The 24,109-nt window shown below is 40.4% G+C and overlaps 1 protein-coding gene across 1 annotated transcript in view; it reads right to left on the reverse strand.

The window, feature by feature from the left end:
* DNAH9 (dynein axonemal heavy chain 9) overlaps positions 1–24,109 on the reverse strand; it is a gene marked incomplete at its 5' end in the record, with an annotated part of 234,306 nt that overhangs the window by 171,510 nt on the left and 38,687 nt on the right. Inside the window, 12 exons of the mRNA XM_081938079.1 lie at positions 226–513; positions 1,030–1,168; positions 4,527–4,684; positions 6,016–6,120; positions 6,488–6,644; positions 7,592–7,752; positions 8,117–8,356; positions 17,608–17,733; positions 18,710–18,862; positions 20,157–20,283; positions 21,701–21,831; positions 22,379–23,249. Of these exons, the coding sequence (XP_081794205.1) occupies positions 226–513; positions 1,030–1,168; positions 4,527–4,684; positions 6,016–6,120; positions 6,488–6,644; positions 7,592–7,752; positions 8,117–8,356; positions 17,608–17,733; positions 18,710–18,862; positions 20,157–20,283; positions 21,701–21,831; positions 22,379–23,249 (2,656 nt within the window). The remainder of the gene's footprint in view (positions 1–225; positions 514–1,029; positions 1,169–4,526; positions 4,685–6,015; positions 6,121–6,487; positions 6,645–7,591; positions 7,753–8,116; positions 8,357–17,607; positions 17,734–18,709; positions 18,863–20,156; positions 20,284–21,700; positions 21,832–22,378; positions 23,250–24,109) is intronic.

Raw genomic sequence — 24,109 nt, forward strand, 5'->3', positions numbered from 1 at the left:
CAATGGTGAAACACTATAGGGTAAAGAGTGAGAAATCTGAAGAACTATCAATGCAAAATACTACACCCGTGATTAATAATTAAATGCATACATTACATACATACATACATACATACATACATACCCTTTTAAAGTAGACATAAGAAACTATCTCAAAAAAAGTAAGAAAACGAAAGCATTCTGGCTACACTCTGAAAGCTGAATGAATGAAAGTCACCATCTTACTTTGAGTACAAAGTTGTCCTCTGGTTGAAGTTTGAGTTCCAACACAGCTTGTTTTACAAAGGATTCAAAACGGAGGTCTCGTTTCCTTGGGACATCCAAAGCAGGAAACAGGTCTCCAATCAGACCCATGAATACTGGCATGTCATCTGTCACAATCTTTGGAATGTTAAAGTCCCGGAGAGAGCGCATCAGCACCTGATCTTCTGGACGGTCTGGGTCTCCTCTCTTGAGGGACCCGGCTACAACCAAGACTGATTTGATTGCACGTAATCCCCAGTCATAATGATCCTAATAAGGAGGAGTAAAGGAAGAAGAGGGTAACTCATTTCAACTCGTACACATGCCACCCCTGAAGGTATGCAGTATCTCTGCATATCTCCACATGCTATCAAAGGAGCAATAACTAATGACAACCTTGCCTTGACCCTCAACTTCCTATTGAAAGAAACTGAAACCCAAACTTTCTCCTGGAACTTTGACAGTCTGGAACTATCAAGGCTAAGGAAGTGATATCAGGAGACAACTGGTATAATGGACTTGATAAGAAATGTTGAAAATTAATATTGTGCCCAGAAGATCCCAATTCCAGAAACAGCAAGAGTAAAATCCATGTCACCTACACCTTAGTTATTTGGTAAATTAAAGCAATTCAGATAGGAATAAAAACAAGGAGAACAATTGCTCCTACTTTATATTCTAGAATGCTTTGGAAAAATAAAGGTATGCATAATGTATCTCTGAAGTTGTTCTCAGAGCTGAAATTTGTCTACATCTGATATTATATAATTATTTAAATCTACTTACCTGCTTGGAAAGAAGTTCTTTGCATAACTGATAAAGGGTAATGAACTTCCGAGCTAATAATCGGGCTTCGATAAATCCTTCAGCCACCAGCATAATTTCACAGATCAGCTCAAAATCTGGCACAACCATTGCACAGGGTCTAGGGGGGAAAGTCCATAAAACGCACCGGGAAAGTGCCTTATACAACACCAAAATGTTTGTCCGTTTACCCTATTCATTTGATCTACTGAGAAGGTTTTCTGGATTTGGGGGACATTTCTTTTGTCACATCACCTATGGGTAATGCTCTTTAAGGAGTAAAACAGACAAGCAGAAATTCACGATACCCTGCTGAATTGAATCTGGAGTTTCTATATACAAAGAATGTTCTATAACAGGGGTCATCAATCTTTCAGACCTCACGGATCACTAAATTCATAATTTTAAATCCCAAAGACCACTAATATGATCTGCCTAATGTCCGGTTGGGTGGGAGTGGCAAGGTGGTCATGTGACTGGGTGGGCATGGCCAACTCAATGTCACTCACATCGAGGGATACCTTGCCAGCCTCTACTTGCCACTCCTTGCCTGCCTGCCAGGGCTCCTTAGGGCCCCAACAGGAAGCAGCTGTTGGAGCTAAGCAGTCACCATGAGAAAGAGTTGGCAAAACAGCTGGTTCAGTTCAAATTGGATCTGACTGAGAAGGCGACTCAGCAGAAGCACCTCACTGAGGACTACAAGCCTAGGCTTTCCAAGCAGAGGGAAGACCTGCAGAAGTGCAAGGCCAGATGCCAGCGCCTGGAGGCTCAGCAGGCTGAGATGGTCAGCCAGCTCCAGACCATGATGCAGTCTCACTGGAATGAGGCCCTCCCACTCTTCACCACCAGGGGCACTTCCCTCCAGCCTTCGGCCAAAGCCCCTCACCAGGAGGCTGAAGCAGACCCCAAGTCAGAATTTCTGCCCCCCTCCGACCCGCACAAAAAGACCCAGAAGGGGGAGACTCTGCAGCAACACAAGCACGTATCTGGCCCAGGGGCCATAGTTTGAGGATCCCTGATTTAGTGCAATATAAAAAATGCAAATAATTTTTCCATGGACCACCAAAATTTTCCCACGGACCACCAGTTGGTGACCACTGATCTATAACTTTGAATTGTACTATTTTACCTTCATTTCTGTTCTCCATGCAAATATTAAACAAGCTAAACTTGAAGTCTTCACAAATTAACAATACAATTATACTTAATAGTACTTAAAACTATTCATCCAGTCCCACATATCTAGGGTTCAAATAACAGTATAATTTCTTCAAGGTTAGTAAAGGTGGATATCACATAAAACTATCAGAGAAAGTTGGAAGGGAATCTTTTTTTCTCTCAAGGTGCTGGAGGGTGGATCTCCAGTATGCCAATGGTGGACCACAGAAGTATATAGAAGATATCCACATGTTGCAAAAGGCTGAGGGCTGTGTACAATTTTGGGGTGCAATTTGTATCGCTGGACCAGTGATGGGATTCAAAATTTTTTACTACCGGTTCTGTGGCCGTGGCTTGGGGGGCATGGCTTGGGGGGCATGGCTTGGGGGGCATGGCTTGGGGGGCATGGCTTGGGGGGCATGGCTTGGGGGGCATGGCTTGGGGGGCATGGCAGGGAAAGGATACTGTAAAATTTCCATTCCCACCCTACTCCAGGGGATGGATACTGCAAAATCCCCATTTCCTCCCGATCAGCTGGAACTCAGGAGGCAGAGAATAGATGGGGGTGAGGCCAGTCAGAAGCCAGTCAGAGGTGGTATTTACTGGTTCTCCCAACTACTCAAAAAACTACCGGTTCTCCAGAATTGGTCAGAACCTGCTGACCAATGGACAGCCCTGCCCTCTGCACTGGACACTGTGGAAGCAGTTTGCTATAATTGGTTGTAGGTGACAACATCAAGGACTTCCAGTACATGAATGATGAATGGTTCCAGTATAATGAAAAGGAACAGGAGTTGGACCTGGTTTCCTATCCTCATTGCAATCATTGCCTCCTTGCTCTCAATATTGCAGGCCATCTCAAAGTTTCTCCATGAGACATTTGGCCAAGGAAAACTATAAGTATTTTATGGACTTCCCCAACCAAATTGTAGGGCCACCTCTAAAGATTAGTGATTGGACACAGCTGGGAGTGAGGCAGTCCAAATAGCATTGGGTATGACATTATAACTATGTTTTAGGGGCTGGTTAGTGCCCTGAAAGCCTTCCTTTCAGCTTTTAATTAATTTTAACTTTCTTGCCTCTTTCTACATTTTTAACTTTTATATACTATTTTAACACTTTATTGTACACTGAGCAGAGTCCCTCTATGAAGGAAGTGACTGAATAGGCTTTTTTAACTGCTAAATCACACTGCTCCCTTATTTATCCACATTCAACTTGCTTAAAATCACCCAGATTCCTGTATCATGTTTCCAAGGCAAGGCCCCCCAAATCTGACCCTGTGCATTTGGGTTTTTTTTTTTTAACCAGATACAGGATTTTTACAACTGTCACCAGTGAACATCATGCTGTTGGATATGACACAATGTTCAAGCCCACTGAGATATTTCTGAACTCTGGTTTTTTGTTTTCAATTTCTGCAGATTTAGCAAGCCTTCTCTGCATTTTACTTTTTAGTCATATATAAAGGTTTTGAATCGCACAGGTCAAGGAAGGATCCTGGGAATTCTGCTTTCTTTCAGGGCAAAGCAGAAGAATGTCAGATAGTCGTTTGGGTGCAGTTGGTACCAATCTGTTGCCTAACTTTGCTTTATCTTGAAAGAGGTTGGTCAGGATTGGAACAAAGTGTCCTATGTATTTGATTTTATTTGACCAGCAGGATCTCTTAATCGTCAAATAACTCAAGGCAGGATAACCCAAGCAAAACCCCAAAACTGTACAAAATGGATTTGCTTTGGAGGTCACCGTCCCATGCTACGTAACTAGCAAATATTCTTTGCCCATTCTCTGTCCATTCTTTATTTGCGCCTGTTAGAATGTATGGCCATCTTTGCTGCCAGAGACAAAATTTAACACATCTGTGCACAGGACAGAATTTCCCCTACTCACTTGAAGAAACGGAATCAATATTTCCTGTGTTTTCACACTGTCCCCTTTATACTGTGTGTCAATTCAGTGTCATAACACCTCCACTCGTACGAACTCTGAGGAGATAGTGCCTGCCCTTCTTTTAGCTGACAGGTCACAAGATAGTTCCAGAAGAACACTAAATTTATAGCAATTGCCATCACTATTACACGCTCAATTGTTTAGCAATTCTGGAAACCTTAAAACATTTTCTGTAAGCATTTTGGCTATTTATATTGCGTTTTGCTGTTTTCTGCTACATTTGTTTTTGGTCTTTGTCCATTAAAACAATTAAACTACACTACACTAAATTACCCTGAACTAAGTTCTACCAAATGTTGCTGTGAGGAATGAGATAAATACTTTTAATAAACCACAACTATAAATTTCGCAAAATTAGGGCATTGACTCACCTAAAAAGAGCCTTCAAATTCTCTGGCAGTTCCGTACGTCCTGCGTAGCCTGGATTCATAGTTATGAATATACCGACAGAAGGAACTAATTTAATGTCTTCTCCAAGGAAATTAAAGTTCTGTTTTTTGTCTCTTATAGCATCCTGTATGCTTTTCACCTAACAGTAAGAGAAAATAATTTGTTAACAAGCTTAGCTGATTTAACAAAACATATCAATATTTTGAAAAAAGAGAAATAATGGTTCTATAGATTTTATTTGACTGAGCTACCTGCTTATAAGCTAATGCTGGGACAGACATGAGTTGGCCATTATCTTCCCAAAACAGATAAGAACTTTTTTAAAAATTTGCATTTAAAATCATTTGATAGGCTGTAACTTGAATAATACATTAAGAATAATTAAAGTTGAGGAATTTTTCAATCCTGTTTTTCATTTTTAGTTATATATCTATCATTAAAGCATAAAATTAAACATAACAGATATAAACTAAAAGTTTCCTTAAACTATTCAATGCCTGAACCTTAACATATCTTGTAGCAAAGGATTTATTTTAGAGATGGTATCTCTTGAATACCTCCTGTTATTAAAGCCTTAAGAAAAAGACAGTTCCTTTCATTTCTACGCATTTTTAATCAAGCTCTGAATAAGAAGAATAAACTAGATGAAAGCAATAACATTCCAAAATCAGATAGCATTTGCATATTTTTACCATGTTATTTCACCCTTAATATTACCTACTGTCCCATAAAACCTGTTACAATTTGAGAGTTATTAGGATGAAAAATGCAAAGACAGGTGTCCTTCAGGAAAATTAATTCTAATTATAACTTTGCAAAGATATTCCTAATTCAAAAATGGTAGAGCTATATATTATCAAGATTATTATAGGCAACTTTGTGTCAAGCTGCTTAATAGTTATAATTACTGAATATTTCTATCCATTAATCATTAAAGGGAAATTCTGAGTAGATTTTTGGCCACATATTATAAAGTTCTATGACTCTTTGCATCTTGAGCTCCTCATTTCAAAAGGTTAAAAATGTGGAAGAAATTTCTCGAGCATTTCACAAATTTCAAGAAGTGCAATTGCTATCCTCGTCCTCCAGAAGTGGCAATTTTTCTATAGATGTTTAATTTAAAACAGAAAACTCCAGCAATCCAGAAATGAGTTCCCAAGAATAAAATGTTTGAAAGTGTGTGACAATTTCCCTAGGGCAAGCAAAAGCAGTAAATTCCAATACTGACTTCTATCAGGGAGGAAATACAGCTAGCATGACTAAGAAACCTCACACAGAGAATGATATGAATATCAACCCAAAACAGCACACTCCTGCTATAGGGGTGGGTCATTTAGAAAGATCATTTACATTGGAACCTATACCCAGATTAGTGATCAACATGGTCAAATGGGATACTCCATTGGACCAGAGTCCTGCTCCCCTATTTTTTGTTAATTGCATTCAGGTGATACAGTATGTTTTACCTACCTGTACAGCCACAACCGAGAGAACCTCAACGGAGATTCTGTTAAACTCATCAAAACAGCCCCATGCCCCCGTCTGAGAAAGACCTTTATAAATGTTCCCACAAGACTGCAAGAGAGAGAGAAAGATGGTAGTGAAATTACCCATAGAATCTGTCTAGTGGAGAGCATGTAATCCATTTCCAACTTCATAAACAATTAAGGAGGTTTGCTAGATACTGATTACACAAAGATGGAACGGAACATGAAAGTGGCATTGACAAATATGAATCATGTGTATACTCAAGTGTATATTTTTATTACATAGGGGGAGGTATTTCTCTCAAGGATTTTTTTTCTGGTCCCCTCCATGTAGCAGAGTTACCAATTCAAAAAAGTATTAATTTTTTTATATGGATACAATAGAAGAATTAGATCATTTTTGTATTAACCTTTAGAGAAGTCACCTACTGTGTCAATCATTTTTCAGCCATTACCTTATAGTCCATTTGCTCTGAACAGTTGAACACATATACCATGATGCCAAGAGCTCGGCCCAGGTCTTTGGTGGTCTCAGTTTTCCCGGTACCAGCTGGCCCTGCAGGTGCCCCACTCATCGTTAGGTGCAATGATTGTGTGAGAGTGATATAACATCTTCCAGGTACAAAGAGGAAAGAAAGAATAGAAAACAGAAACGAATAAACTTGGTTGCATACTTTGATCTACTTCAATTTTTACTGATAACCGACCAATGACTCCTTTATAATTTTAGGTAGAAATAAAGTAAACTCCATAGAAAATTTGTAAAGAGGAGATGGATTTGAATGGATTAGAATGCTGGAATAACATCAAGCAAACCATTCTACATCCTTTGTAACCATTTAGAAACAAAGTGAGTTGGCTTCTCTCTGACGAGATAGGCAAATTCAGAAACACTGTGAAGTTATATAAAAGGACCCATTTAAAAAAAAAATATTTGTATTAAAAGATTTTAAATATCTTATTATTTTATATTGAATAAAAAAGCAAAGAGGAAAGAAGATAAGAAAAGAAAAATAAAATAAAAACAGAAAACATGAAATGAGCACGCACATATATGAGGCTTCCAATAACTTCCTCTTAGCAGTTACACTGTACATAAATTCTAATCAAACTACTTGCTCCATGATTTCAACATCATTCCCTAATTTCTATAACATATACTTTCTAACCATCAAAAATACAAATCACAAAAACTTTACACAAAAGTCTATAAGGGGCTTCCAGTCATTGATAAATGTCAACAATGACCATGCTGATAAAAGCATAGGCAACTTATTTAAAGCGTTGCACTGGGACATAAAATCCTCACATCTGTTCCATATCTTTCTGCAGTTCTTTTTCCAGGTCCATGAAGAGGAAATGTCTTTAAGAAAGACAGCAGCTGGATCTGAATGGAACCTCTCCTAATCAAGACTTACAAGCACAACTTCCTATTGGAAACTACTTGTTTTAGCAAAAATAACCACCACCACCCCAAATAAAAAAATCTAAAACAACCATCCGAGCTTCATGGAATTTTATCAATGTTTTCTCTCCCATGAAGTCATATAGACCCTTACCTGTCTGTTAAAGGAGTGATAACTAGCCGTGGTGTGTTCCCAAGGTATTCATAAGAATATAGGAACTGGGCATCACAAATATTTGCGTAACAGTGCTTCTCTTCTTCTGCCCACCTGTGTCGGAGTTGGGATAGCCAAAGAAAGACCTGTGCATTGTCCACCTTTTAAGTGCAAAAAAAAATGAACAATGTGAAACAAAAAATTCATCCTAAACTCAGATGTAATTCCTAACTTCAACATTTTCTACTACTCCCTGTACTCATCTCCTACTCTGCATTTAAATTACATAAGCTCTCCTAGAGTATTCATTTTTTAACTGAGAGAAACAGACCCTGAAACCTGCATGCATCTAAGATCCAGATCAGTGACAATATCCCTTCAAAGTAATACCCATTGCTTCTTTACTAACTTGTCATTTTTGTTTGCAGAGCCCAACTTTAGCAAAGCGAGAAGTACTGTACAGTTCATCCCACGACAAATAACTGGCGAAAGCGTTAACAGTGTTCCTCGTGTTGCAGGACAAACCTTTTGAGCAACCATCTTCGCCACCACATCCCGCGCGTGCACATCGATGGTACAGATGGTCATGATCTTCTGCCTGTCACCCTTCGAGAGGTGTCCAATGAGCATTGTGATCAGGGTGTTGAGCTGTGTCACCTGTTTCTTGTAACAGTCCTTCATGGCATTTTCATAGCCTTCTTCCAGCCTGGCAAAGGCAATCCCAACCTCTGTGGTCCACCAGATTTGTGTACAGGTCAGTGCCACCTTGGAAAAGAAAATCAACTCAACCTCCTTCGCAAAGTCACTAGCAACTGATGTGCTACTGGACCGATTTCTGTGTGTGTGTATGTGCATAGGTGTATTTTCATTTACAGAAAAGTAAAATGGGAAATCTATCAGGAAGCAAAAAGTACACTTGAAAAGAATATCTGCAGAGGCCCACAAGTTATTACTCGTGGTCAATTCCCACATGGAATTTGTCAACTGATAAAGAGTGTTTTTATTCATGTATTGCCCTGTAAATGGGGAGATGTTATAGCTGTATAAGCAGGATTTAGGAATTTCTGGTATTTGTTCCAGCCATTTTTCTCCCTTTTTTTGTAATAAAATTTTATTGGTTTTTCAAAATTTATAGGGAAAAGGGTAAATGGACAGGTATACAAATTTTGGCAGTTGCAAAGTGTGTGAGGCCCCCCTCCCTCCATACCCATAGCGTACATTTATATATAATGCATTAGTATATAATTGATTATAATCAGCATATTAGTTCTATTATAAAATTCAATCAAATTAAACATTACAATATAAAATCCAAATATAATTCCATTTTCACTTTCGGTCAATTTATAATAATATGATTTTCATATTTATTTCTGTGATCTGAGTCTTCTTGCTATTGCCCCATCTCCCTCCACTGGCAGAGCTCTGGCCCCTCCCGTGTCCTGCGTGTCCGTTGTAGTGTCTGGTGGTTTCTCTAGGAGTGTTTTATTTTTTTCCATAAAGGCCTGCGCCTCTATGGGTGAATTAATTCTGATTCTTGTCTCCTCCCAGAATATCAGCATACCTTCAGGCATCAACCATCTAAACCACACCCCTTTCTGGTATAATTTATTCGCTAATTGCGAATAATTTTTTCTTTTTTCTCTAATCTTCTTAGGGATCTGCTTCAGAATGGTTATCTCCATATCATGATATGTCAATGCTTGCCCCCTTTGTACACCCAGAATTTCATCTCTTGTGGTTTTTCTAAGGAATTTAATGTGAACCTCCCTGGGTACATTGTGTGTTCTAGCATAAGCTGAGTTCACTCTATAAACCAGATCTATATCCCACCCCATCTGTTGTTTTTCTTTGTGTGTATAGTCAGCCAGAATGTTTGTCATGATGTCCCTTATATTTTCCCCATCTTCTTCTATAACATTTTGAAATCTAAGATAATAGGACATTCTCTCAAATTCTAATTTCATCTGTTGGATGTCAAGATCTTTGTTCCCTTTCTGCACAGCTTTTAGATGCCATCCTTTATAACGTTAAAAGTTCAGTCCAAATATGAAGTAAGCAGTTAGAAAAGAAGGGTAGCCAGGTGAATCCGGGAGCAGAATAACCAGGCAGAAGAGAATCTCTCCAATAAGTCTGGCAATAGATAGAAAATTTCCCCTAGAAGGTTAAAAAAATACCAATCCACAAGAGGTTCCTCTGGGAGACACGGAGACAAAGACCGGAAGCCTGAATTTTAAAGGTGGAGTCAGGTTTCAGAGTTCATAAAGACAACGGAAGTGTGCCATCTTGCCCTGCCAGTTTTGGGCACAGAGGCGTAACAAAGTTTTAAAAAATTCCAAAAGTCCTCAAATCATTGTAATATGTAAAATTAAATTGAAAAGAAAGTCATCTCAGCCTAAGTGAGGCTTCATTCGTTGGCTCTCCCCCCTCCTCCTTCCCCGGGGGCTGAGAGCAAAATTGTTTCTTGCCGCTTGTCCAAGGGGGGGGGGGAAACCCCCCTCCCTCCAGCCGCACCTCCAAAATGCTCCGAAAGTTATTTTAAAGTTTTAAAAGCTGAATCAAATCTTCATGCAAAGTAAGGGATGAAGAGAGAGGCAACCTCACCGCACCGCAGCTGCTTCCTTCAATTGTAGCATTCTCCAGTCGGCTTGTAGCGAGGCGCGAGGCGTGGAAACGCGATGCGCCCTCCGAGCTTGCTCCCCGGTGCCTTGGGCGCGCGAGAGAGCTCCCGCCGGCTGCCGCCGCTGCAGGAGACCTCCGCGATGCCGCCCCTCCGGCAGGACCCCTCTGCGGGGTGTCCTGTGCCCCCCAAGGAGTGGGGAAGCCCACCGGGGAGCCGGAGCGGGCAAGGAGCTGCCCGTCGCCGCCGCCGCCGGAACCGGAACTCTCTCCCTTTTTGTATCATAATTGTTTTTCCTAACTTTATGGGAAATATTAATAGGAAGGGGTGGCAACTCATCAAATAAAAAATAATCTATAAAAGGAAGCAGATCAAGTCAAAGACCATGGCAGGCCAGTTTTACATTCACATAAAGACTAAATAGTCAGGGAATAATCTAAAAGCTGAGATTAAATATTTCTGATCTTAAAGATATTTCTTGCTTCCACCTGCTTTAGGTAATCTATGAGAAGCCAGTAAAAAAGCTCATAAGAAGCATGAAATATAGAGCTCAATGTCTGTAAATGTCATGGGATAAAAGCAGGATGTTAATAAGCGTGAAATAAACCATTAGGAGGGCATAATTATTTTAAAACATGAACAGAGAGAAAAGCTTGCGCTGCGGACATATGCAGAGAGCTATGGCAAAGCTCTGAAATATCTGCACTATTTCTTTTAAAAATGAAAAATAAATCAACCAGACTTTTGTTCAGTGTCTGGTATCTAAATCAAGTTTAGACTAGAAAAGCAACCTTTGCCCAGTATATTATAAAAAGAAAACCATTTTCCCAGAGCCCTTATTTATTAGATGCTTGGAGGAAATGGCTTTTCTTTTTAAAGCAAAGCAAAAACTTCTGAGCTGTAAAGCCATTTGATAATCTTTAGTCATTGGCAGCCTGATTCTTGTAGCACTGATCTGGCTCAAGAGCTATTAAAGTGGAAACAATGTTTATAGAGGGAGCAAAAAGGTTAAACATTTAACAGTTAAACTTTTACTGGTGGCCTTCGGTTTTTGTTTTCTTTCAGGGTTTGGCGCTGGTTTTTTCCCCCTACTGACTTAACACAAAAGCAAGGCTGCTGGCCCTGTAATAGAAACTTCATTTCCCGTTATTTTCACAGCACTGCCCTTGACAATGACCCTTTAGGTTGTTCTTAATCTCTGAACTCCCGTACATAAACCAGGGACAAGCAAGATACCTGCTGGGTTCCTATGTTGCCATAAGCCATGACATGCTTGCTTGCTTTGGACTCAAAATGTTACGGTTAAAAAAAATCATGGCTTAGTGCAATGTGTAAATAAAGGTTACATTTATTTAAAATATAGTCTCTTAACCAACAAACCTACCGAGGTCTAGAGAAGAGATGGACAATATTTTGTTCAGGCTTGCCCTTAACATCTGGAAGGAATGGGGGTCATAAACTAGATTTGACTACATCATCTACTGTGATGATCCGGGGCATGGCACAGAGATCATACAGGCAGCTGGCAGTTCAAACCACCCCTTTATTGCTCCAAATTTCCCCAAACAATCCCACATTTCTGGCAAGTCTCAGAGCAAAGTGATGACAAACACACACACACACCTTTCAATAAACTTAGAGAGAGCTTGGGAAAAATTCCATGGATGAGAATCCTCAAGGGGAAAACAACTCAAGAAGCTTGGGAAATTTTGAAAAATGAGATTACAAAAGCCCAGTCTAGCACAATACCAATGAAGAAGAAAAATAACAGCTCCCAAAAGAAACCAGCATGGCTGCATAAAGAACTATCTGACAAACTGAAAGACAAAAAAAGGTAAGTATAAAAAGTGGAAGGAGGGGGACATAACTAAGGCAGAATATCAGCAAATAGCCCGAGCCTGTAAAGATGAAGTGAGGAAAGCTAAGGCTCACAATGAAGAAAGGCTTGCCACAAAAGTAAAAATTAACAAAAAAAAAAGCTTCTTCCAACATGTTAAAAACAAGAAAAAAGTTAAGGAAACAATTGGTCCATTGCTAGGAGAAAGTGGCAAGAAGGTGACAAGCAACAGGAAGAAAGCAGAACTATTTAACTCATGTTTTGCATCTGTCTTTACACAAAGGGATAAAACAGTCCAACCTATCAAAAGCAGCACCACAAAAATCAGACTAGGAACACAAATTGAAATAGGGAAGAAAATGGTAAGTGAGCACCTGTCTACCCTAGACGAGTTCAAATCACCAGGACCGGATGGATTACACCCCAGGGTTCTGAAGGAACTAGCAGACGAGATCTCAGAACCACTGAATTATATCTTTCAGAGATCCTGGAACTCCGGGGAACTACCAGAGGACTGGAAAAGAGCTGACGTGGTTCCCATCTTCAAAAAAGGGAAAAAATTAGATCCGGGAAACTACAGACCTATCAGCCTGACCTCAATACCAGGAAAGATTCTGGAAAAAATAATCAAGCAACGAATTTGCAAACACCTAGAAGCAAACAAAGTAATAGCCAAAAGCCAACATGGATTTGTCAAAAACAGATCATGCCAGAATAATCTTATTGCATTCTTTGATAATGTGACAAAATTAGTGGACCAGAGGAATGCCGTTGATATAGTTTACTTGGACTTCAGTAAGGCTTTTGATAAGGTAGACCATAACCTACTACTAGATAAAGTAGAAGAATGTGGCTTAGGCAGCATCACCACCAGATGGATTCGTAACTGGCTGACCAACCGCACTCAACATGTAGTTCTCAATGGAACTGCATCTACATGGAGAGAAGTATGCAGTGGAGTACCTCAAGGCTCTGTTTTAGGCCCAGTACTCTTCAACATCTTTTTTTTTTTTATAAACAAAGTTTTATTGGTTTTTGGGTGTTTTGCAAAAGGAAAAGGTATGGGGAAGGTTACAAATTGTGGCAGCCGCAAACTGCGGTAGGTGTACGCCCCCTCCAGACTCATAGTGTACATTTGCATAGCATTCAAATATTACATAATATAACATATAGTCAGTGTGGTAAATTCAAAAATAATTTCAATCAATTTGTATCCTGTGGATTTTCTTACTTATTTGTGTGATCTGAGCTTTCTTGATGTCGCCCCATCTCCCCCCGTTGGCAGTGCTCCGGCCCCTCCCGTGTCTTGTGTATCTACTGGAATGTCTTCTGGTTTTTCTAGGAGTAATTTATTTTTTTCCATAAAGGCCTGCGCCTCTATGGGTGTGTTAATTCTGACCCTTGTCTCCTCCCAGAATATTAACATACCTTCAGGCAGCAACCAACGAAACCACACCCCCTTCTGGTATAATTTATTCGCCAATTGCGAATAATATTTTCTTTTCTCCCTCACTTTCTTGGGGATCTGTTTCAGTATGGTTATCTCCTTATCTTTATATATCAGGGCTTGTCCTCTTTGTGTATTCAGAATTTCATCTCTTGTGCTTTTCCTAAGAAATTTAATGTGCACCTCCCTGGGGACATTGTGTGTTCTAGCATATGTGGAGTTCACTCTATAGACCAGGTCTATTTCCCACCCCATCTGTTGTTTTTCTTTCTGGGTATACTCAGCCAAGATGGTTGTCATGATGTCCCTAATGTTTTCATCATCTGTCTCCATCACATTCTGAAATCTAAGATAAAAGGACATTCTCTCAAACTCTATTTTCATTTGTTGGGTGTCAAGCTCTTTGTTTCCCTTTTGCACGCCTTCCACCCCCCCCCCCCTCATCTCAGCCACCCCCTGCTCCAAGTGATACAATCTCTGTGAGTTCTTATCAATTTTTTCCTGGTTTCCTCTAATTTCTTCTTTCATCTCCTTCAGCTGTTTCTTAATTTCCTCTTGTCCCTGTAGAATTTGTTGAAACATTTGGTGAAACTCCAAGTCCGTAGTTTTAACTTGTTTAAAAGCTGTCAATGTTGATTGCGTGCTCGGACTTGAGGTTGCAGATGTCGGGGCAGAGGCAGCAAAGCCGGACTTTCCAGGAGGTGGTCTTTTAGATGTCATTGTTAGTAATAAAGAGTCCAGTCAGTATAGAGAAGAATCAATCAGAGTGGTAGAGCAGCCAAGGGAGTTCGGTGGGGGTAGAGAGACCAGGCAAAAGGGAACTCTCTAATCACCCTGGCAGGGAACAGATGTTTTTCACTCCAGAAAGTTCAAAAGCAAACAATCCACAAGAGGAGTATCCAAATAACATGGAGACAAAGACCGGAAGCCTGAAGTTAAAAGGTGGAGTCAGGTTCAGCTTTCATGAAGACAACGGAAGTGTGCCATCTTGCCCTGCCAACTTCGAGAACTGAGGCAACAAATAAAGTTTTCAGGATTCAAAGTTCCCAAAGATCACATTTTCTTGAAAGGGTTAAGTCTGAAGATCCATTTAGTTGGAGTGTGACCTCATTGGTTTGGCTCTCCCTCTCCTCCTTCCCTGGGGCTACGAGCACTTTTGTTTCTAGCCGCTTGTCCAAGGGGGGGGGAAATCCCCCTCCCCTCCAGCCGCACTTCTCCAAGTTAAACAAAAGTTCCAATTAACACCACTGACAAGTTTTAGAATTGGTAATAGGTATGAAGGGAGTCTACGCCTCACCGCACCGCTGCTGCATCCTTCAAGTAGCTTTTTTTCTTCCGGACAGCCTCACAGCGAAGATGCTTCGCGCCTCCCCTTCGCGCTCCTCGGTGCCTGGAGCGAAGCGGGAGCCCCCCGACGGCCGCCGCCGATGCAGGTGTCCTCCCGCCGTGCCGCTCCTCCGGCAGAACGCCTCTTCGGGGCTTCCTGTGCCCCCCAAGGGGTGGGGAGCCCACCGGGGATGCGCGGGGCAAGCAGTCTCTGCCCGTCGCCGTCAGCCGCCAGAACCGGAAGCCTCTTCAACATCTTCATCAATGATTTGGATGAGGGAATAAATGGGGAACTCATCAAATTTGCAGATGACACCAAGCTGGCAGGAATAGCCAACACTCCAGAAGATAGGCTTAAGATACAGAAGGATCTTGACAAACTTGAACATTGGGCACTATCTAATAAAATGAAATTCAATGGTGAAAAGAGTAAAGTTCTACATTTAGGCAACAAAAATGGAATGCACAGGTACAGTATAGGTGGTACCTTGCTCAGTAGTAGTAACTGTGAAAGGGATCTTGGAGTCCTAGTGGACAACCATTTAAATATGAGCCAGCAGTGTGCAGCAGCTGCCAAAAAAGCCAACACAGTCCTAGGCTGCATCAACAGAGGGATAGAATCAAGATCACGTGAAGTCTTAATACCACTTTATAATGCCTTGGTAAGGCCACACTTGGAATACTGCATTCAGTTCTGGTCGCCACGATGTAAAAAAGATGTGGAGACTCTAGAAAGAGTGCAGAGAAGAGCAACAAAGATGATTAGGGGACTGGAGACTAAAACATATGAAGAACGGTTGCAGGAACTGGGTATGTTTAGCTTAAGAGAAAGAAGGACTAGGGGAGACATGATAGCAGTGTTCCAATATCTCAGGGGTTGCCACAAAGAAGAGGGAGTCAAACTATTCTCCAAAGCACCTGAGGGTAGAACAAGAAGCAATGGGTGGCAAGAAAGTGAGAGAGAAAAGAAAAAACTATTCGCAATTAGCGAAGACGTTATACCAGAAGGGGGTGTTTTTCAGATGGCTGATGCCTGAAGGCATGTTAATATTCTGGGAGGATACAAGAGTTAGAATCAACACAACCATAGAGGCTCAGGCTAGATAAACCCGATGATTCCACACCAGATTTACAGGACACGGGAGGGGCCGGAGCCCTGCTGGCGGGGAGAGAAGGGGCAATACCAAGAAAACTCAGATCACAAAAATGAACAAGAAAATCTGCTTGATGTAAATTGATTGAAATTATTATCTGAACTTATATGCTGACAAAATATTATCATGTAGCGTTAAACCTATCTATGTATAAATGGAAAATATGAGCACGGGGGGAGGGGACATCTCCTACATGCTGTAACTGCCAAAATTTGTAATCTATTCCACCACCCCTTTCCTTTTTATTTTTTTTTAAAAAACCAATAAAACTTTGTTTTAAAAAAAAAGAAGCAATGGGTGGAAACTAATCAAGGAGAGAAGCAACTTAGAACTGAGGAGAAATTTCCTGACAGTTAGAACAATTAATCAGTGGAACAGCTTGCCTCCAGAAGTTGTGAATGCCCCAACACTGGAAGTCTTTAAGAAGATGTTGGATAGCCATCTGTCTGAAACGGTGTAGGGTTTCCTGCCTAGGCAGGGGGTTGGACTAGAAGACCTCCAAGGTCTCTTCCAACTCTGCTATTGTATTGTATTACCTCAAGCAGCCTCCGGCTGCAAGTAGTCCAGCCCAGCGCCGTGTACACCTAGCTGCACAGCAATACATCCAGCAGGGCAAATCAAGGAGTTCAGGAAGCAAAGGATCCAGGTAATTAGTCCAGAAAGCCAGAAAGAATGCAAGGACTCTTTGAAAGTTCAAATGTCAGCACTCAACACTTCAGGTGTTTGGTGTTTGTTCCCAACAAATGCCCCTCCCCACAGAGTCTCCGTAAGTCTCATTTCCCAGATGTGCCTTGTGAGTAGGGGGGGCCCTCTTCTCCCAAGAAGTCTGCTCAGTCTGCACTGTTCTTGCCTTCTCTCCACTCTCTGTGCTCACGGATCAGGAGGGGGTGGCCCTTGCTCATCACCTGAGCTCTGTCTCTCATGTTCACTGCTTAACCTATCTTGGTCCTCCTGCCCCTGTTCCTCCCTGCCTACAAGCTGTCCTAATCCTGAAAGGCCCTGTCCTGTCCAGCCCTTCCCCTCCCCATTGTCCTCTGAAGCCAACAAAGCTGCCCCCTCAATCTCTGTCGGCTCCAGTTCCAGCTCATCTTGCCCCGCAGAATCAGGCTCCGATGTGGGCATGACAACCTACTAGGCTAAAATAGTAATTTATGAATAGATGGAAGAATTTCAGGAATTTTAACACTGAAATATTAATTATAGATTTTGTATTACCATACAGGTTTTTTTTCTGCAACCCAACGTGCCACCATTTTCAGCAATGGTGGTCCCAGGGAAGAGAGGGGAGCATTGAGAATTAGAGGAAAATGATTCAACATCTGCAAACAGAAGCTAAAGTGGCTTTAAACTAAGACTGATAGACCGACCATATGCAGCAGAGATGAAAAATGTTTAATATTAGAGAGTATATCTGTCTATTCCATCACTCTTCCATATATGCTGGACTTAAAGCAGCTGGCATTTTAAATCCAGAGCGGCAAGCAAATGGCTGGGAAATCCAAAACTAGCAGTCCTATTTATCAGGACTAGAGGTGGCTTGCTTGGGGGAAATGGGAGCAAATATCATTTGCTCAAAAAACAAAACAAAAAGATTCTACATATCGTTCCCCAGAAGGAGAAGCAAAGCAATACCTGGGCAGGATAGTCAAACAGCCACTGTTCCCTTGCCTTTTCCTCATAAGCCACCACGGCCTCTGTCATCTCATGCCTTACAGTGGCCCGCATGCGGTCCAACACACAGTTCAGCCAGCACTCCACCTAGAGAAGAAAGTGGAAAAGTAAGTCAGTAGCCATCTACAACGAGTCCTTCCCTGGGAAGCAGGATTGTGTAAGTTTTTTCCCAACTGAGAGCTATAATTTATCTTTCCAGAGGCCACGCTCCAAATGAGGTCAGAACAAAAATTAGATTTGACTTCATTTCCATTTCTTTAAAACTAAGTATTGTAAATATAATTATGCTCCAGTCATGTATTTAATATCTCCTCTCATTGCATATGATATTATAACGTAGTACCAATTTTTGGAGGTGCCTAGTGTCCATTTCCAGGGCTTTTGTGAGCCATAGATCAGGCACCTCTCCTTGATTAGCATTTTCTGTAGAAAATCTCATAATTGTGCATACTCCACCACATCTTATGGAAAGGATAATTCTATGCTATTCTGAGCATCATATATGTACGCTAGGTGAAAATTGGTGAGGAAGCTTCCTGGAGCTTTTTGACTCCAGCTCAAGAATTGAAACTGAACTTCTCTAAGTTGTTCAGGATCCATTAAAGATAAAGCTAGACTCCAAAGTAACCATTGGTGGTGTGATGTTTTAAGTTGCCCGTATGATCATTGCTTTGAAATGTCATTTTTTTAAAGCAAATACTTATTTAAAGCATTTTAAACTTTGCTTTATCCCCTACCCCCACCTCTAAATGTGGTTTTATAATATATTGGCCTCAGCGCGTATCTACATCTTTAAATATCTGATTTATTAAAGTATGAATGAGAAAGAAAAATACAGCCCTAGTGATAAAAACGCAGGCCTTCGCATCACAATCAACTCAGATAGCATATTGGAAAGGCTGCCCTACTTGACAAAGAAGGATGCTGACCACCCAGCACAATTTCTTTTCTTTCTCTTTGTTTTCCAGGCTGCACGAATTGTTGTCACAGGTGGCTTACTGGAACCTACTGCTCTCTCACTCTCTCCCAAAAGCAATTTGTTTCTTGACACTCACTTACTTACCTGCCCACTGCAATCACATGGCTCACTAAAATCAACATACTCTTCATCTTTACTGTACATCCCTAAAGCCAGCTTGGTTGGGTTGTGCTCAGAATCCACATCAAACTTCATTTTGGCCATGTTATCAAAAAGTTTTGAGAGATGGCGCTGAACCTACAAAATGAATTAGGACAGGTTGCTCATATTTCAAGGAACACTGAACTTAACTACATTAGGCCCAAATGAGGACTTAAAGAAATATCAGCTTCCATCTCCTGCTGGTATATTCACTAAGACTACTCTTGTCAGACTTTGAATCAAAGAGAAACACAACTTACACTTACAGCCCGTTTTCTTAGTTAATTTTCATTTTCAAAGATCTAAATTTTAAAGAACGCCCATCAACTATAATTGGTACTTAACAGCTTATAAAACAAATTCTGCAATCTTAAAATATATTTATGTAGAAAGCATCTCTCCCTCCATATGACAAATTGTGTATAAACATTCGTACTTGCCATCAACTAAATATTTCAATTGCGCTCAAAGCTTTGCTAGTTTAATATATGGGCCACTAAGATGAAATCATTGAACAGTTAATCCTCTCCAGGAATCAGTAGACAAAACTCCAAGACAACAATGCAAAACTGATAGATTTATCCATATTTCACCATACGTAATATTTATTTTGATTTTACAACACATTTCTTTAGATAGGAATAAAAGACAGAATTCAAAATGTTCCGGCTTCTACCAGAGAAGGCATTATTTTTTAAGGCATTATTCTTCACTGAGTTACTCTCTTCTTCTGATGCATTTAAGCTTGGATCATATGAAAAAGCTCTGGTGAATCCAAGGCACAACTGAAGATCATCCTACCTTCCTTCTTCTCTCCTTTATTTTTATATATGCAAAAATAATTAGATCCAGAAGGCAACAGTTGCCTGATATTAAAAGCTATTGTCCCTTGGGTACCACTATGTAAGCACTTCTGATATCAGTGGGTACAAATGCTTAAATAAATGGCTTCATTTTCCACCCTATTTTTTCTCCGCTGCAAATGATCTTTTCCAATGTGTCTTACAAACTTTTCAATATGTATAGCCAACTGGAAAAGTCAGGCACAGTACAAAATATACAGCAAAATGTGGTATTCTGCAATTTGCTTGGCATACCTATTCTTCATCTGCAATGGTTTGTACAGGGAAACTTTTCACCTCTTTGCTCTCTCCTGTTACAAACCAATGTTGACTTAATGGAGTTTTAGGAAAAGAAAAATACTAGATGTACAGGCTGCCATCTAGTGGGGATTCAAAGATCCAACATGCCTTGAAAGGGAAGATTTATGGACAATGTCACAGAAATGAAAAAACAGGCTCTTCTTATAGCCGGTGTTGAGGAACTGATTCCAGCATATTTCCCAAAATGCCATGTTTATAACGGGGGGAAAACAATGGAGGTGACTTACCAGCTGTGGATTGGTGCCATTTGAAAGAATATCGAGTAAATCAGCAGAGGAAATAAAGTAAAACCTAGGAAAGGCCAATCGTTTGGTGTCTAAATATTCAGCCAAAGCTTTCTCACACAAAGACAATCTGACAAAATCAAACATAAAATAGCATAACTATATGGAATAAAAGGCAAATAGAGCAGTCTAAGTAAACTAAACATGCTGATACACATTTATCCAATTGCACCCTTAATGCATTCACATTTATTGAAATAATGTTTTTATGCACTTACATTGCCTACTGTATGTGATAATACATTTCACTTTTTAAAACAAAGGTTCCGTTATTTTTTCCAACTCAAGAACTACTTTTGAATGGTTTGTCTGCTTTGGGAGAAGTATGTGCAAAAGTCAAAGAAAAAGGAAGCCAAGACAAGAACTACAGGTGGTCCTTGACTTACAATTGGTCGTTTAGCAATCATTTGAAGTTCAGACAAACCTACCTGGGAGTACTTACAACACAAAGTTGAAGACAGTGCACACACACTCCATCAAGATCATACGATGCTGCAAATGGCCATAAATGTGGCCCGGTTGCTGAGCAACCGAAGTGCAGTCACATGACCACATTTTAAGATGGCTTTGCAAAAAAAGGGGGGGGGCATTTTAAAGGAAAAAAATGGTTTTTAACAAAACCATACTTATAGTGCACCATAGTTTGGCTTAACAACCCTGATTTGCTTAACAACCAGCACTAAAATGGTTATAAACTCAGTTTGTCACAAGACCAATCCTTTTTATGACCAGTATGAGTTACATCAGGGGTGTCCAAACTTGGGAACTTTAAGACTTGTGGACTTCAACTCCCAGAATTCACCAGCCAGCCAGCCAGCATGGCTGGCTGGGGAATTCTGGGAGTTGAAGTCCACAAGTCTTAAAGTTCCCAAGTTTGGACACCCCTGAGTTACATGATGGGCAGACTCCATTATGGTCATAACTGTGAGGACTATCTGTACATCTATTGTGCTTTAAGTTGAAAATTAGTTAATTAAAAGGGATTATTCTTTGTATTCAGAGAATAATAATAAAGAAGAGGTAACAATGATGTTGGACTAAGAGCTTGGAGACAATCTATCCCCAGTTACAGATACTGACCAAGTGACACTGGGCCTGTCACTCTCCCTTAGCCCAATCTTCCCCACAGGGTTGTTGTGAAAAATAGGCAGAAGGAGCAATGCCTTGAGCTCCTACAGAAAAAGATGGGATTTTAAATCTAATAGAGAAACAAATACTGCCCTTTACAAAATGTTGGAATCTTAGGAGAGGCTCTGGCCTACTCATTCGGGGCATTTCAAAGCCGACAGCCACAGGGCATATACCTCTGTTTGCAACTGAAGAACATAATTAACTCTGCTCATATTATAAAAAGAACAGTTCCAGTGACTGAAACGTTATCTTAAAGACAGATTTAATCACTCAGAAAAGGAAACTACAAATAGGACCATCCTTACCTACCTAGAAATAGGGGAGCACACAATTCAGGTATATGTATCTCAACGCACCTGGTTTGAATATTTTCTAGTTGCTCATATAGCTGTGGCTTCTTAGTTGCCTCTATTACATTTGGGGTTTTCTCAGCATCATAAGCCAATTCTTTAAAGTCAACATCAATTCCCTCAAAACGTTTGGAATCCTATAAATGAGAAGACATGAGTCTTACCGATTTCTTGCGCCTGTCTCTCAAAGGTATTTTTTATTATTACACATTCAAATCTTTTAAGCAGTGCCTTATCCCGAATATGCAACAGGATGCAAATCAAAATGAGGAATTCCTCTCCAAACATAACCCAGCCACCTCAGACTTATAGCTACAGAAAACACAATAAATTATAGTCTGGAAATTACAAGATAAGCAATGACCATTTATTTAGCAAACTCTGTGCATCAGCCATTTTATCCTTTGCAAGAGCTCAAGCAACTTCTTATCACGGTATATTTGCATCCTTTACTTAGGCCATCTTATCCAGCAGAGCTGCCTACATTAAATATTTAAAATCACTCACATTGTTTTCACTGTCACGGTTTCCCCTAAAGAATTGTAATCCTGGGAACTGAATTGCTTTCCTCAGTATGGAGCTGCACAGATTTATTAGCACTACAATTCCAAGATTTCTAATAATTGCTCTCTGACAGTTATGTGGTATTTCCCATAAAAAGGGAATGGTGATTTTTTTTTTTACCTCAGGAAGTTGCGCCCGGATATCTTCTGACCCAATAAATATGCTTTCTAGGTGAGACCAGCTCCGTTGAACTTCAAACCAGATGGAAATGACCGAGTCTGCCGTAGACAGCTTCCTCTGCCAGGAAGACACTTCCTCTAAGAAAAAAGCAATGTATTTGGATGTCATTAAGTTTTGTAACTGCACCTGGTTGTCTTCAAGTGTCTCAATGAGCTCTTCATCAGATTTCAACAACGGGACATTTGTGCGTGGATGAGGTTCATACTGAAACTCCATGCTGGCCCAGGTTGTTTTCAGTTCCTTCACAACTTTCTCCATGCTCATTTCTTTCACGGCTTTGTCAACGATGCTCCGCACTTCATCTTCAAAATTATGCAAGTTAAGTTTGAGCAGGTCTGCCAAGGTGGTGTCTGCATCCATTGTGAAGTACACGCCTGTGGCTTGCATCAATTGATTCCAATGTCTCTCCCGGATGGCAGGATTTTGCAGTTCTGACACTGCCCTCAAGGAGGTCAGGATGTTTTTCACTTTGTTGTCCAATCCTGAGAAAGCATCCCAAGCTCTCATTTCTTTATCCAAGTTCCGGATGCTTTTGGCAAACTTTTTGCATTCCAGTTCCATATTTTCAACGTTGATATCAATCCATTTTGTAGCTTCCCATTCATTCATGCTGGAGAGCACTATGGAGATCATATCCCAGAGTTCTTTAAGAATGCACATTTCCTTTCGGCACTGCTTGAGCTGCTTGTAGTCCGGAACATTGACTTCAAATAAATCTCCTGATTTATAAATTGAGGTCATGGTATATTCCATTTGCTGTAGCTCTGTGTGGGATGCATCTAGCATTTCATAAGGGTTTGTTGCATCAAATCTAGGAAGCAAGTTTTAACTCAGTTCAATCAGTTTTGTGTACTTTTTCCCCTTACAAATGCAATTAAATGCTAAACATTAATGACTAGGTTGTAAAATTGGAACAAGTGGAAATTAAAGAATATGGTATGTTCAACTGCATAGGGAAGAAATATAAACAAGTGTCGTTTGCCTTCCACCTCACACTTTAGTCTGGCTTGTTGCACCTACTCATATCTTTCCTGAATGTTGTTTCAAAACAATTTCGGAACCATAAACTTTGCACTTGGGGGAAGGGTACTAATAAAAGACAACAGGCAACAAAACGTATTAAATTTCAACCCCAGAAAGCTGTCTATAAAAATTGCAGGCTGGGATCTCTTTCAGAATTCTGCATCCTTAGGTAAGATGAACTGTGTAGCAAAACCCAGAGGACAAAGGCCAGAAGAGTAGCTTTTTAGCAATTAACTGACCAGGAAATTTCAGGAGAGAGTTGGGTCAAGCTGAGGTGACAACATCATTTAAGTTTTTCACACCAGGCAAGGAAAAAGCCAAGACCAATGCATCAGAAGTGCAAGCATAGCGTAATGGCAAATAAAAGGTAAGATATCAGCAATACCCATGCCAGGAGCAAAAAGACACCACATGCCTGTTCTTTCAATGATAGATATGGAAAGATGCTTTTAAAAAAGGTAACTGTTTTAACCTTCTCTTGCTATTTGGCATTGAGAACACAAGAATGGCAATAAGAGGATACTGATTCCAGTGCAAAGGACAAGCCAAATAAATGGGCCTCCCCATTATACAGATGATTTGATCTCTCTATCTTATCACCAGATAAATATATGCTACCTTCGATAAACCCACAAGACTTCCATTGCT

This window comes from Natrix helvetica (assembly GCF_964273705.1).
Source record: "Natrix helvetica genome assembly, chromosome: 1".
In the NCBI taxonomy this organism is placed as follows: domain Eukaryota; kingdom Metazoa; phylum Chordata; class Lepidosauria; order Squamata; family Natricidae; genus Natrix; species Natrix helvetica.